This window comes from Camelus bactrianus, chromosome 7 (assembly GCF_048773025.1).
Source record: "Camelus bactrianus isolate YW-2024 breed Bactrian camel chromosome 7, ASM4877302v1, whole genome shotgun sequence".
Lineage (NCBI taxonomy): Eukaryota > Metazoa > Chordata > Mammalia > Artiodactyla > Camelidae > Camelus > Camelus bactrianus.
In genome coordinates this window covers 48,319,567-48,334,831 of record NC_133545.1, presented here as the reverse complement: position 1 = coordinate 48,334,831, position 15,265 = coordinate 48,319,567, and the positions used below count along the sequence as shown (strand labels likewise).

Sequence of the window (15,265 nt, the reverse complement as noted above, 5' to 3'; positions counted from 1 at the left end):
AAGTACAAAGAGCTCCCTTTTACTCCTTACCCTCCCATACATCACTTCCCCCACTATCAACATCCCATATTACAGCAGTACACTTGTAACAATGGATGAATCTACACAGACGTATCATCACCCAAAGTCCTTAGTTTAGATTAGAGTTCACGCTTAGTGGTGTACATTCTATGGATTTTGACAAATGGACAATGACATGTATCCACCATTGCAGTATAATACAGAGTAGTTTCACGGCTCTAAAATCTCCTGTGCTCCACTGATTTATCCTTCCCTCTCCTCTTCCCCTGGTAACCATCTTTGTCCTGTCTCCTTACTTTTGCCTTTTCCAGAATGTTGTACGGTTGGAATCATACAGTATGTAGCCTTTTCACACTGGCTTTGTTTACTTAGCAACATGCATTTAAGTTGTCTCCCAGTCTTTTCATGGCTTAATAGCTCATTTCTTTTTAGTGCTGAAGAATATTTCATTGTCTGGATGTACAACCATGTATTTACCCATTCACCTCCTGAAAAATACCTTGGTTGCTTCCAAGTTTTGGCAATTATAAGTAAAGTTGCAATAAACATCCTATGTGCAGGTTTTTGTGTGGACATAAGTTTTCAACTTCTTTTGGTAAATACAAAAGAGTGCAAGTGATGGGTTATATGGTAAGAGTGTGTTTAATTTTGTAAGAAATCACCAAAATCTTCCAAAGTGGCTGTACCATTTTGTCTTCTCACCAGAAGTGAATGAGGGTTTCTGTTGCTCCACATCCTCACTGGTGTTGTCAGTGTTTTAGATTTTGGCCATTCTAATAGAAATGTAATAGTATCTTCTTGCTTTAATTTGCAATTTTGGTAGTTATTTTAACTTCATCACTGCATAAATGAATAAACTCAGTTTCAGGGAAGTTAAATAACTTGCCAGTGATTCTACAACTACTGAGTAGCAGATTCAAACTTAGTTTTTTCTTTTTTTCAGATTCCAAAGAACTTGTGCTTTTTATTCTGTGGGTTGCCTTATAGCTAGACAAGAATAAAATTCAAATTCACACATGGAGAACACCAGAGAGTAGTTTCCAGGCTCATTTATTACTTGTTTTAATTTAGGTTCCTCCAGAAGAGGACTCTGAAACAAGGAAATACCATGGAGCAGTGGGAAAAAGAAGGAGGGAAAGGTAGCAAACAAAGGATGTTTGAATACAGTTATTCCTGTGGGCAACTGCAGCTTACTCCTACAGAGAACCTAGGGAAATGGTGCTCAGTATTACTTAAAATATATTGTGCGATAGTAACAGTCCTTAAACTGTTTGAGACCCATCCAGGATAAAGAGCATATAAAAAGTAAAAGCAAGTACTTAGAAACTTTTATAACAACTTGACATTTTTGTGACATCTTTTTTTCTAATAATTCATTTTCTAAAAGTACCAATCCACGATGTATTGAGAACGAAAAAGTGGTCCAAAAATAGTTTGAGAAGCACTAGTGTGGAATACAAGCCCTAAAGTTATTCCATACAAGGAGCAAAGGAGCTGGGGTGTTTATACCTCACTTTTCATCAGGTCAGTCCCTAGTTGAGATGGTGTCCAGAAGTGTTCATCTCCCAGCACTTCTGGCTGGGTGGAATGAAGTGGTGTACTTGGAGGGAGGCGAGAATGTCAACAATAGTGTCTCCTACAAACTTTGTCAATAAAGAATTTCACAAAGCTAAGAAATTAATTCATATATCATCACATCTCCTAATCATCCTGATAATGAGTTAAAGGTTAAATAAGCATAAATTTGTTGCATGCTATAGAAGGATAACAAAAAGCTAGGATTTGACTGTGCACAGATACAATGTTTCATTCAAAAGCACCCATGCAAATAACTAATACTGCCAAACAAAGCAGTGGTTAGTGGGCAGGGTAGCTAAATTAAAGCTGCATCATTACTCAATATACAACTATAATGCAAAGCAGTACCCTGTGGAATTCAGGATACTTGAGTATTGAGCATTTGTCACTTTATAGGGCTCCCTTCATCAACTCAAGATAGTTTTGTGTCATCTTTTTGGGAAATAGTACTATATTTTTCACTAAGGATGTCAAAAGCAAGAGTTCTTCCTTCTCCCTCTCCATTCCCAGAAGGCCAGGGGACTGGCATGTGACTAAAGTTCTGAAAATTAGATACCCTCAACTAGAATGCTGAAACCTGAGCAAGTAGTCCAAAGATGAAAGCATTCTTGTTTTTTGGACACTTACTGCTACTGCTTATGCCTTCCTTGGTTTCTGGCCTTGTTTAATCCTGGTCTCTCAGCCTCCTGCTGATTCTGTGAACTCCCAAGTTTCTCCAATAATTTCCTTTTTTACTTATGGCACTTACAGAACGACTCTGTTATTTGAATCCAAAAGTCATCACTGATATGAGGTGGTGAAGAATCAGAGCTCTGATTCATAGCTGCTCAATAATTCTCTTGAAGAAATTAGGTCAGTTTCTTCACCAAGTTGGTTTTTAGTTTCCACATTTGTAACATAGTATTAGTTCAGCAGTTATTATGCAAAATTAGTCTGTGAGATGTTCCCTGAATAAATATTCTTCCTTTGAAGACTACAATTGCATGTTGGCCTATTTAAGTTCCTGAAAAATTTTCCAGCAAAGGATTTAACTTAACTTTAACCCAGCATTTCCCAAACTTAATAATGGAAGTCTTATTTCCAAAAACATTAACATCTCAGAGTTAACCATCTGTAGAATACCCTGGAAAGAGACATTGGCTCCAGCAGTTCATTCTTCTCTGACTTTGCACCTGAGAATGGAGTTTGTCAATAAGCATGCATAAGGCCTATTAATCCATTATGGTAGGGGTTCTTAAATTTCAGTGCATAAAGAACTATTTGAGAAATGTGTAATAATATATATTGCTGGGCATCACACCAGATCTATGAATTCAGAATCTCCTGGAAGAAAGATAAGGAATCACTCATGGGTGATTATGTTGTAGGCAGTCTTCAGTACACAGTATGAGCAACAGTGATTTCTGCAATATTTCAGTGAAAAAACCCTTCTCATGGCTTACGCTCTTTATCATTAGAAGGAGCTAGAAGTCAGTCACAATAATACATCCCACTGGCTCAACCATTCATCATCTCCTAAGAGTTACAGATGAAGCAAGTTCATAGACATCTTGTGAACATCTGCTTAAAACCTCTGAATAAAAGCTTGAATATCTCTGATTCTGACTTCAGAAATATATAATATTAAAATGTGAATATAGTTTTAGCTGTAACCATGAGGTCAATAATTTGGACAAAATCTAGTTAAAGACTGAACACACACTAAAAGGAGCAGTCTCTCAGACGTCTTGCTCACTCCTGCTATCTATGTCTATAGCTTATTCATTTCTCACCATAAACTGAGTTAGTGAGAAATCAAGGTTAAAGGAATAGGGAAGACACTTAAGTCACATAATTTATGACTTATTACCAACTAAAAGATCTGATAGGAAGCCAGAAATGAACAGCTAAAATGTTATTTTTAGACTACCTGTGAATTTCACTTTCTCTCATTACCAAAAATGATTAAAAATTAGCTGTCAGAAATTTCAAAGCAAGTCAACAGAACAGGATAGAAACAAAAATTAATCAAGTCACCAACTTCTGGGACTTTTTTTTTCTGTTAGAATTCTTCAGTTAATATAAGAAGAGAACAATACTATACTTCTTCACAATATCCTGTACATTTTCTCAGAGGCAAAAGGATGAGTTGTGGTGACCAATGATATTTATTGGAAACAAGAAAACTTTTTGTTCCTGGGCCACTAGTTATATTTACTGTAAGAAAACTTTACAGATCATTTGAAAGATTCAGGAGAATTCACTTTTATCTTTATAGCCCCAAATGTTAGTAAACAACTTGAAAGGATCACACTCTCATAGTGGGATAAGCTGTCTTATTTTATTTGAGAACCAGAATTACAACCTCTTTACAACTAGGAAGTGATGATAAATGGAGCTATGTTTATTCTTCAGTATCTTTGTAAAATTGGCATCCTGACATCTATTTGCATAGGCTTCATATAACACAACACAGAATCCTTTCTTTCCAAAGGGCTTCAAAATTTATAAGCTTACAGATTTACAAGCCTTATTTTATTCCTCATGCTACATAGTTGTTTTGGCTTAGTATACAGACTATATTAACATCTAACAATATAGAGTTTAAAAATATGTGCATCAGTTTGTGAAATATCAATGTCAAAAAGTTACATCCATTATTATTTGTATAATTTATATTTATCTAATATTGTATTTTTATTTTACATTTCCAACATCATGTTAGAGTTGAAAATATGTCAAAACTTGATGTGATAGTTACTTAACAATGTAGAGTGCACTTACACACACATCCTTTTAGGGATTATGGATTGATCTTTTTTCTTTATTGTATCACTGCACTGTCTCAAGGGTGGCTGCATTCCTTAGGACTGTGAAATAATCTCTGGAAAATACACATGCTGCCCCACTGAAGAGCCACTAATCAGAGCTTGACTATGTTCCTTTTGTGTTCAAATTTTCAAACCCTCATCCCCATTCCAGCTAGTTTTCAGGCCCTACCTTTAAGACCATCAAAAGCAAAACTACAGCTGTTCAAACTTGAAACTAAGGAAAGAAAATTAAAAAACAAAGCTGAGCTGGACTTTATTCTAACTACTTAGAGTACATTGCCAGTAGTGGAATTACATTTACAAATACCAGTTTTTCAGGTTTGGATCATTCATCTGGTTTCTCAAAAGGACCTGCTTTGTAAATCCAGGGCACTTGTAATTTTCCAGCTGGGTTCCTGGTTTGCTTAGCTAATTCTGTGGGCCTCAATGTGCAGTCCACACCTGAAAAAGGGGAGTTTCTAATGCCGTGGTTTATTAACCAGGTACTTTCCATTCACTCAGTTAACAATTAGAAAATAAAAAGAAAGAAAGAAAGAAAAAAAAGAGCGAGAAAGCCTCCTACTTGTTTTTTTACTCCAAATATGGAGATGGAAACTATTAAACAAATAAGAAGGAAGGAAACTCCCGCATATTTCACCTTGACCTGGCTGGAATGCTCTGATGCCTCTAAGAGGCAGTGAAGAGATCAGGCAGGCTTCTAGTGGAAAAATGAGAGGTCAGACTTTACGAAGGGGAACCCCTCCTGCCCCTAGAGGAAAAAGAGAACCATCATTCTGTGTTTCGGTTGGAAACAGCGCCTTGTTTTCATTCTGGGGGACTGGGTTCCCTCCCTTGGCCTAGCGTAGTAGTAACGCGACCCTAGGAGACGCGCGGTTCTCCCGACATAACACACGCTCCCGGCTTGTACCTAAATTTCTGAGCTGCAAGCAGGCAGAAATGTCCTCCCACCTCCTCTCCTCAGCCTCTCTCTCCTGCTTCGCCGCCTTCTGTAACTTCTTTGTTTCGTTTATTTGGAAGGTGACGCTTAAGGTCAAAAAACCCACTGTGACTAGCAAAGCCTAGAGGCACCACCAGACGCTGGGAAGAGCTGGGCTGTCCAGCTCAGAGCTGAGGCTCCGAGTGGAGAAGGAGCCTCGAGAAATTTCGCTGCAATTGCCCCTGCGGACCGGCCCAACTCTCCAAGGGTTGGGGAGATGCCGGATGGTATTGGGGAGGGGCACAGGGTGAGGGTGAGCTCCTCACTCCTGACTCTGTAAGTGAAGTGGGCAGGGCGCGCCAGCGGAATAGAGGGTGTTGGGGGCGGGGAGAGGCCCAGGGATTCCACTTTGTGGAAGCTGCAGGGCAGTGAGTACCTCCTAACAAAGCAGCGCACAGCGTCAGGGTCTGAGCCTGGGGTTTGCGCGCAGCTGCCACCCGTGCTGAGCGAGTCTCTGCCCGCCAGGAGAGCGTTGCGGGGGTACAGGGTTCGGGGAGGAGGAGGAAGGAGAACAGGGTGTGCGATTCCTGATGCGCCGCTACGCATCAGGAGTTCATGGGAATGTTAACTATCAGAACCAAAGGAGAGAAAAAGAGCTGGAGTGAGCAAAACAAAGAGCGAGTGTGGGCCGCGGTGACTTCATGCCTCACAAATGTCCCGCCCACGCTGCTCCAAGCTTGTTGCTGCGCCGGAGCCGCCGCCGCGCCTGCGGGCGGCCAGGGCAAGCAGCTCTGTAGCGTGGGGCGGTTTCCTAGCAACTCGCAGCCCGAACGCGCCTAGCTACCCGCACTTTGGGAGTACCCCCCACCCCTCTACAAGCAGGGGGCTGGGGCAGAACCACTTCTCCCCCGCCCCTCACCAGCCTCTCCTCTTTTGCATCCTCTCCGGGGTGCACCCTATAGCGCGCCAGCTGTCCGGGCTCTGGATGGTGGGACGCCTGAGCCGCACACTGGGGCCAAAAAGGGGAGAGCACGAAGCTCCCGCCCGGTGAAGCCAGGCTCCTGCACCCCCGCGGAACCTCCTCTCCTGAGCTCGCTGCCCTGCAATCCACTCCAGGGCAAACGAGCTGCGATGCCCCGCTCTGTGTCTGCGGGCCCCGGCGGAGGCTTCTAGGGCGCTCCGGGGCCACCTCCCCCGGCGGATGGCACCTCAAACTTCCTCCCTCGCCAGCCAGGACTCTGCCGCTTCGACTTTGCCCGCCGCTCAGCTGAGGAGGCTGCAAGACTGCAACTAAGTGAAGTTGGCCTCCCTGCCCACCTGTGGAAGAAGCTCGAGCTGACTGATGCGCCATCGATTTTTTTCCCCTTCGGCCTCGCTGGCGTCCCCTCCCACAGATGCAGCATCACCCAGTGAATGTACATTAGGCTGGTTTTTCCCCCCAGCTTCAGGCTTTGTTTGGGTTTGATTGTGTTTGGCTCTTCGCTAAGCTGATTTATGCAGCAGAAGCCCCATCGGCTGAAGAGAGACAAAAGCTCTTTTCTTTGTCCCAGAGCCGGCTGCGGAGCCTTTGCTCGCGTCGCCGCCCCGGGTCATTTGCCTTTAGAGGAGGTGTTTTTCACGGAGATCGCGGGACCCGCGGTGCCGAGCTGGGAGGGCCGCGGGGGCCCTGAGATGCCGAGAGGTGCCCTGGCCGGCATACCTGCACCGTTTGCTTTGAGCCGCAGGGTCCGCCTGTCGGGCCTGCTGGAAACGTCCTAGCGACACTTGGCACTAAGCGCCCGGGAGGCGCGATCGCGCATACGGTTAGCAGCTAGGCGGCGGGCGCGGTGCAGTGCGGGCTGCTTTGCATTATGCGCCGCTCGGCCCTGGCTTTTTTTACTGCCACATTTGTCTGCCTGCAAAACTGCAGGCCAGGTCCTGCCCCATTCCTCCGGGCGGCCTGGATGTTTTCAGTTGTTCTTGGACTGGGCCAAAGTGGTAAGTTGTTTTGTTTTCTTTTGTTTTCTTCTCTTCCTCAAAGGTCTTGTGCTGTCACGAAGAGCATCCTAGCCAGGTAAGTGGCTCGATGACAGCCTTCATCTGCCCTAAGAACTTCAGAAGGGCGGGTGTGTGGCAGTGTCCTCCATCGCAGGCGGCCTGAAGGAGGCCAGGTGTCAAGCATTTCCGCCCTAGAGTGACAGCAATAACTATATGAGGAGACACTGTGTGTTTCTGAGGGAGGCAGTAATAGAATGGAAGTTTGGAAGGGTGGTGGGTCATATTTACAGAAGTCTATTTAGGGGTTCTACTCCATCCTTGAGGGCATCCTCCTTGAAGGTATCCTTGAAGATGCTCCTCATATTTCTAGTATGAGGGCCCACTAACCACTAGCTTGCATTTGATTTAAGGCTGAGGATAAATTGGTATGAGAGTGAGTCTTCTGTTTTTGAGTCCATAAAAGAAGAGGATGCCAGCTTGCAAATTTCTTCTATCACAGTGCTCAGCCTGAATGAATTAAACACATGAAGAATAGTCTTGCTTTTAAGTCACTGTTTTTTCAGCTCAAAAAAACCAATTTCTAGCTAATCGATCCCTCAGTCAGATCAATCCTTGAGACAGAGACCTTGAGACGAACCCTAGACCAGGATTCATAGCTTTTATTCCAGGCAAGCCACTTTTGTCAGAACTACCTGATTTGGAGATGATACTTCTTTAGAAAATATATTGTCTTAATTTTATAAATCACAAAGAAAAGCTCAAGTTAAATAGTGTATGAAAAGATGTTCTGGCACTTCTGAATTATATGCAAATGTTAAGGTGGCAGTACTGGATTGTTAACAAATGGTAAGACATACAGTAAGTAAAAGTAATGATCATGAATTTAGGAAGAGTTCTTACTGGTATTAAACATAGGCCAAATGTTTATTTTTACCAATGCAATAATTATTGCCATACTTTTTGAGAAAAATTTTACTTTATCTGTGTTTGGTCATTGAGCCCTTAAATTCTATTAGAGCCTTTCTCTGACCTCTCCTGTTGAATGAGAGTTAACTGTTTTGTAGACTAAAATGTTCTCCTGTGCTTTGAATTGATGAGACAAGTTTCTGCCTGAAGCTAATTAAAACCAAGTTATAACCTTATGAATAAGGGTTTGTAATGGAAACACGCTAGCTTCACTTATTGATCACATATATATTTGTCTAATATTTGTTACAAAGGAGATTTTCTGAGCCACATGAAATGAGAGCAATTAGAGTTAATTTTTATCTTGTGGTTACTTTTTGACTTTTAAATAAATTGATTTTAAAATAAGCGAAACTAAAAGCAAAGGAAATAGTAGCATTATCAATGACCTCTTAAGTGAAACATATATTTGTTGCAAATTTTCCACGGAGCATAATTCCATCCTGCGTTAATAAAATGACAAAGTATTTTTTCTAGATTTAGTAAATACACAAACATATACACTAGTAAAATGACCAAAATTTGTGTCCACAGAGTATATTCTGTCCCCAGTACATAGGCAAAGGAAAAAGTCCTGCCTATAGAATTTGCTAACAATACTGATATGTTTTTTAAATAATATTCATTGTGTTTGTAAAGATTAGTCAAGTTCTCATGTAATAGCATTGTATTTCCATCCAGTGACTGTAACTGATTTGAAGCAAATATTATGAATGGGCTCCCTTGCACCTGCAGTTGTGAAAAGGGAATGCTCATCTGAAATCAGAACAAGGCATCCTTTTCCCAGTCTCTGTCAATATACAAAGATTTCTGATGTATACTGGTTTGCACTGCAGTTAAAAAACATGCAAAACATTTAAATTATAGCCAGTACAACTCAGAAAATTAGAGATCAGAGTAAACTGCTGCACTTTTGTGATATAGCTACAAGTCTCAAATTATATGTCTTCATAGTACAAATTAGATACTTGCAGCAGAAAAGAAATTTAGATATCAGTTACAAAGGAAATCTTGTTCCCTTGCTCAGTAGTTTACACCAAGGAAATGCTGAGGGCAATAAAGCCATACAAAAGAAACCATAAACTGTACAACAACGTAATTTTGGTTTTAATTTCTGAAGTAGAATTTACAGGTCCCAGATTCATAGTGGACTTTTAATAACAAATATATAGTGAACAAGGGGGATATTATTTTAAAGATCTGAACATTATTCTTACCTAGAAAAAAATTATTGGAGTTTGTTTTTCAACTTTCCTTGCTGGAAATTACCGACAATCAGAGAAACAACAACACTATAAAATGGTTAATGAGTAACTGGAAAACACTAAAGAACACCTAGTGGTTAATATTTGAAGAGTTAATGTAGCAACACTGCTGTTTCTACATTTGCTAGTTTTAAAACATTAAAAATCTTTTTAACCTAAAATTTTATATAGCAATATCAGAGTGACAAATTTCAGAAATTACCGTTTCTTTTTAAAAACTGATAACTGTTGCAATGAAATTTCACCTCCTCTGCATAATCAACTATTTATTCTTTTACATAACCAGATTAGCATTGTTTTGTAAGTGTAGTATTACTTTACCTCAGAACATATTTCATAGCATAAGTGTTTTCAGAATTCTTTATGCTCACCTTTAAAGTGAAAGGATATTTAAGAGAACCAATGCTTCATTTTTAAAAATCTAGTTTTCCAAATTATTTTTGCACAATAAGCATCCAAATTAATTATATCATAAAGCAACTGATGTACTTTCTGATAAAAAAAAAAGGCTTGTGCTGTACGTGAAAAGGCTATGTATGTGCTGTATATGAAAGCAAAGTAGTTGATATGATTTGAAAAATGCCAGAAAAATTCCTTTGCCCCCAAGTAATTCCTTCACCTGTTACGAAATTATCAGAAATTTTATCATTTAAGGATTTCTTTGGATTAAGCATGGTGTTCACACTGTTTCTTCTAATTTTTAACTTGATATTATGGACATTTTCAAACACATACAGAAGAAGAAAGAACGGTATAAGGAATTACCATACACCCATCATCCAGCTTCATCAACCCTCAACTCAAGACCAACTTCTTTCATGTCTTCTCCCAGCTATTTCTTCTCCTTCCCTCACTGAGACTATTACAAAGCAAATATCTTGTATCATTTCATCTTAAAATATTTCAGTAAATCAAAATACTACTGAAGGAGAAACACATTGTCATTAATCCCCACAGCATGAACTTTTTAAGCTGAAATTTAGGGCCACAAGAATGTTCACTATCTTTAAAGGGAGGAATGCGGAAGTGAAGGAGGCAAGTAAAGACAAAGATGGTTTCAAGCATTTACTTTTCAGTCGTTCTATTATGGTTCCATTAAAGTATTTTTTTTAAGTATGCATGTATGTGAGAAAGAAAAAATACAGACAAATGTTACTTTATTTCAGTGGAATCACAGCAGGTATACCTCGTTTGAGTTTCAGTTTTAAGGGTTGTTCTCCCTGTCTCTTGAATCATTATTTTCTCCTCTCTACTAGATCATTTATAGCATATGCATATCCATACATGCTGTAATATCTCTCATCTTCTATTTCTTATTCTCTTTTATAGCAAAAATTCTTGAAAGAGTTGTCCATATTACTGTCTTCAATTCTCCTCACCTTCTCTTTTAATCCAATGCAGTCAGGCTTTCTTTATCACCTTTGAAGTTAAACACTCTGTTAAGGTCACAGTGACCTTCCTATTGTCAAATCTGATGGTGAATTCATAGTCTTCATTCTGCTTGACCTACCATCTGTCAGTGAGTTGACACTGTTGATCACTCCCACCTTTGAGAGTGGGAGTGATCCTTGGCTTCCAGGACCCACATTCTCTTGGTTTAAGCTCCTTTTCCATTCCTGATGTTGGTTCTTCCCCATGTCTCAAATTCCGAATAGAGGAGTGGCCCAGAATTCAGCCCTCAGACTTTCTCTTCCGGATACATACTGGGTCTCAGGTGAACTGATCCGGTCTTGGGTCTTAAATATTATTTGTATGCTGACACCTCCAGTCCTGACCTCTTATCTGATCTCCAGAGGGTCTAGCAAACTGCCTAGTCAACATCTCCACTACATGTCTAAAGGCAAAGTTAACCCTAACACATTAAAAACCAAACTTCTAATTTTCTCCCTCAAGCTTGCCCCTTTCACAGTCTTCCTCATCTCAGTAAAGGGATGTCAGTCTTCCATTAGTTCAGGGTAATAATTCAGCAGCACTCTTTTTTTTGGGGTGGGGGTGGTAATTAAGTTTATTTATTATTCATTTTAACAGAGGTACTGGGGATTGAACCTAGGACCTCGTGCATTCCAAGCACACGCTCTACCACTGAGCTATACCCTCCCCTCGACAGCACTCTTGATTTCTGTTTGTCTCACATTCCACAGTCAGTTCACCACCTCCACTGCCTAATAAGCTGATTTTCCTGTGATTTTTTTGTTAATTCAGATTTGATAAAGGTTGAATTAATCTTGTAACTTTTTAAATGTAGGATATCTTCAAGTGGTAGAAACATTTATAGGACTCTAAAGAATAAGAAAACTGTCCAAGTGGAAAAAATTCTCAGAATAATTTTACCAGCTGATAATTTTTTAAATGTATGTTTAAGTCTGAAGATATATTATTTATTCTTGAATATACACACTGGCTTGATTGGACTGAAAATAAAATTAGCTAATAATTTTAATAAACCAGGGAAGTCATAGGATATAGTTTAGAAGAGAAAGAGACATTTTTTGAATAGAATTTAATATAGACAATTACAAAATAAATTATCACTTTTCATTCCAATTTGATATTTTTATGAGACATGAGAAATATCATGACATAGCAACACTACATTGTCTTTTCAGTTTTTCTGTACTCAATTTTGAATGAAACTTCCTTGGGACAAACAAAATTTTTGAGGTATTCTGGCCTGTGTTGCTTAGTTTAGGGCCTTTTCTGCCCCACCCGTTAAATTTGATTTATCCAGATACAGTTTATGTTAAATTTTACACTTTGTTCACCACTCTTCTCCCCCAAAGCCATTCTAATGACCACTTGATGGATGTGAGAGGATACAGTTTTGATCTAAAGTTCTTTTGTCTTTTAATAAATAGGGCCTGATGTGTAGAAACTATCCAGTTTTCTTAAAAAGTAATAAACTGTTTGCCTTGTGATGCAGTCCTTCTCTTGTTTGTACTTATTAAACAAAGATGCTCAAAGCATGCCTGTTATATAGCATTCTCAGTCAATTAAATAATGTCTTTTTGCTGGTTTGATAGGTCTCAGTGAGTAAATAATATAAAAATTATGTTACCTGTGAATATTATTGAATCTTACCTTACCAAACTGACATAAGGAAATAGTCTTTTTATATGTTCACTGAATGACCTGACAACATTCATAACCAACCCTGTATTGTTTATGTTCAGCCCTTCTTGGTCCTTAAAACTCTAGTCCCTGTGGCAGCCCAAGTTTACACGTTTAGTTGCCAGCATTAAGGACTGTGAGGCCCTATGTTATCTTCTCCAGTTATGCATGAAATATTTTCTGTAAGCTATTTATTATAAAAGAAGCCATAAGAAAAAATAAAATCTCATCCTATTGCATATTGTATTTTATTAAATTGAACAATTAAATACTGAACTTCTTAAGTAGGTGGCCTAATTGTTAATCTCTAAAGAAGTAACTTTTCTAATTGTATCCTAAAGATGCCATGTAAGTGTGACTTTTATATGTAGTGGAAAGAAAAGTGTAATGCTAATGTAATTTCACAAACACCTGGGTAGCTCTCACTCGGTGCCACGCACTAATATACTACATTAATTTAATCTTCATACTAACTCATACTAACTCACTCAAGGTCATCTAGCTAGTAAATGTAAGAGATGGGATTTGAACTCTGTTATGTTGCCTCATATTTGATTCAAAAAGTTTCTGGATGTTGCTCTAAGTTATACATTAAGTGTGACCGTCAGATGAAAGAAGGCCTTCATAAGGAGGGCCACAGTATATTTGGAAAAAGGCCTTTCATTCATCCCCTTTCTCAATTGTTGGTGTGCAAAGGTGAAGCATGGTAGAAATCTGAGTGTTTCAGGATTGTCCAGGAGGCAAGGAACCAATGGCCATAGGTACACATGCATGTGAGAACACAGAAACTAAGAACAGAGTTTGGGCCTCCTTCCCTGGAGATTCCCGGGCTCTGCCCTGTAACACTGTTGCCCTCACAAAGTAACTGCAGAGAGAAGGATAAAGATTCGTGAATTGGGGCATGGTCAAAGCATACCTCGTGGAAGCCCCCATATACTCTCAGCTCAACCTTAAATACACCTTACTATGGTTGTTTTCTACATGGGAGTAAGAAAGGCAGAGAAGACACGTGTCTTTATGGGAGTAACCTGTAATGAACCTCTACTTCCCACAGGATTTCCAATGTGTTATATATGTGTATGACTTGTGGTTGTGAAAGAGAAAGGAAAAGAGAAAGAGACTGACCTAATAAGTAGCTGGTAACCAGTTCAGTCAAAAGTGTTCCAAGGGAAAAAACCATGGTACTAGGTGTCACATTATTGATCAACATAGGGCTCATCACATTCCTGTTTCCTTGGAGCCACTCTATTATATAGCTTGACACTCTATATAGTTTAGTATGTTCATATTATTTTTTTCTCCATACATTTTTATAAAGTTGATATCCCTTCAGCTGTTAAATATTTGCAGTGATTAGCTATAGTCAATAGTCTACCAGTATTGGTCATTTAGAGCATGGCATTTCCAGTAAATGCCAGGCTCAAGGCATCTACTGTTATGCTTTCTTCAGGCAGAAGTTTTTAGTGTTTGTGTGTGTATGTGTTCAGTTTTATAAATATCTGACAATTAGCAATTAATTCACATCTATACTGTCTATAGATTTTTGAAAGTGATGACAGATACATAGGTAACAAACATATAGAGCTTATTTAGTGAATCTTCACCCTGGTTTTCTAGACAACCACATATGGATACAGTATAGGAGATTCCTTATTCCTTTGGCCCAGACAGTTTTGTTAAGCTTGGTGTCAACATACACATCTGCAGTTCCCATCTCCTTCATGGCAGATTTCCAGATCTCATTGAGTGCCTGAGGGTCCTGCTTCTTTTAAAGAATACTGCATGTATACACAGGTAAATACTGGTATCCAACTCACTGATGGCTGAATGGCTCCTCTTCTCATCACTTTTCTCTGTGGGAGCCATCCAAAGAATGCAAGGAATTGTGACTCTTCAGGCAGAGTTCAATACAGAGACATCAAAAGCTCTGTTAAGCACTAAGATTACAGCAGAGATCAAAACAGAGTCCCTGCTTTCATAATGCTTACGTTCTAATTGAAGAGGACAAATACATGTATGTACATGTGTATATGTGCATGATGTGTTATACATGATATACAATTTATCATATATAATATATATCATACATATGTGTGTGTATATCTCTGTTATATATGATAAAAAGAAGAAAATATAAAGCAGAGTGAGGGAATTGACCTGAGAAGGACTGGACAGACTACCATTATATACAGGATAGTCAGAGCAGGCCATTCTAATAAGATGACATTAAATTTCTTAAATTTTTTCTTTCAATGGCACACTTTTAAGACATTTCACAATCTTTCCTACAGTTTAGCTCCTTCTGGAAAAAGAGAGGAAAAAACATATGTTAGGATTTCTAAGCTGTTAACAGTAATAGGAATTTTCCCCTTTGCTATAAAAGGCTATATCACTTATGCCTAGGAATAAAAGAGTTGAAAGATAATAAAGGGTGACAAGATGATAAATGAGTGATTATAGGTGAAATGACTAAAGAAAAAAATGGAGATTTTTGTTTTTTTAGCATGAACTCTTTGTCTATAATGTTTTCTCAAGCTTAATCCCCTCCTATTAATACAATGCTATTAGAGTAGAGAAAGCCTGAAGTATTCATTCCATGAGCCAAATCTTTTGGCAAGTTCTAT

General features: G+C 39.2%; 1 protein-coding gene and 1 non-coding gene across 3 annotated transcripts in view; one reads left to right on the top strand and one right to left on the bottom strand.

Moving 5' to 3' along the window:
* The first annotated feature begins 5,100 nt into the window (after positions 1–5,100).
* The window catches only part of ITGB8 (integrin subunit beta 8), an 82,499-nt gene continuing 72,334 nt past the window's right edge, over positions 5,101–15,265 (top strand). The window contains exon 1 of one of the 2 annotated variants that reach the window (XM_010967184.3): positions 5,101–7,302. In XM_010967184.3, the coding sequence (XP_010965486.1) occupies positions 7,176–7,302 (127 nt within the window). In that variant the 5' untranslated portion in view covers positions 5,101–7,175. The remainder of the gene's footprint in view (positions 7,303–15,265) is intronic. The other variant, XM_045504455.2, reaches the window with a different exon arrangement.
* TRNAS-GGA (transfer RNA serine (anticodon GGA)) lies at positions 11,559–11,631 on the bottom strand. The gene has a single exon. It is a non-coding gene; the product is annotated as a tRNA-Ser (tRNA).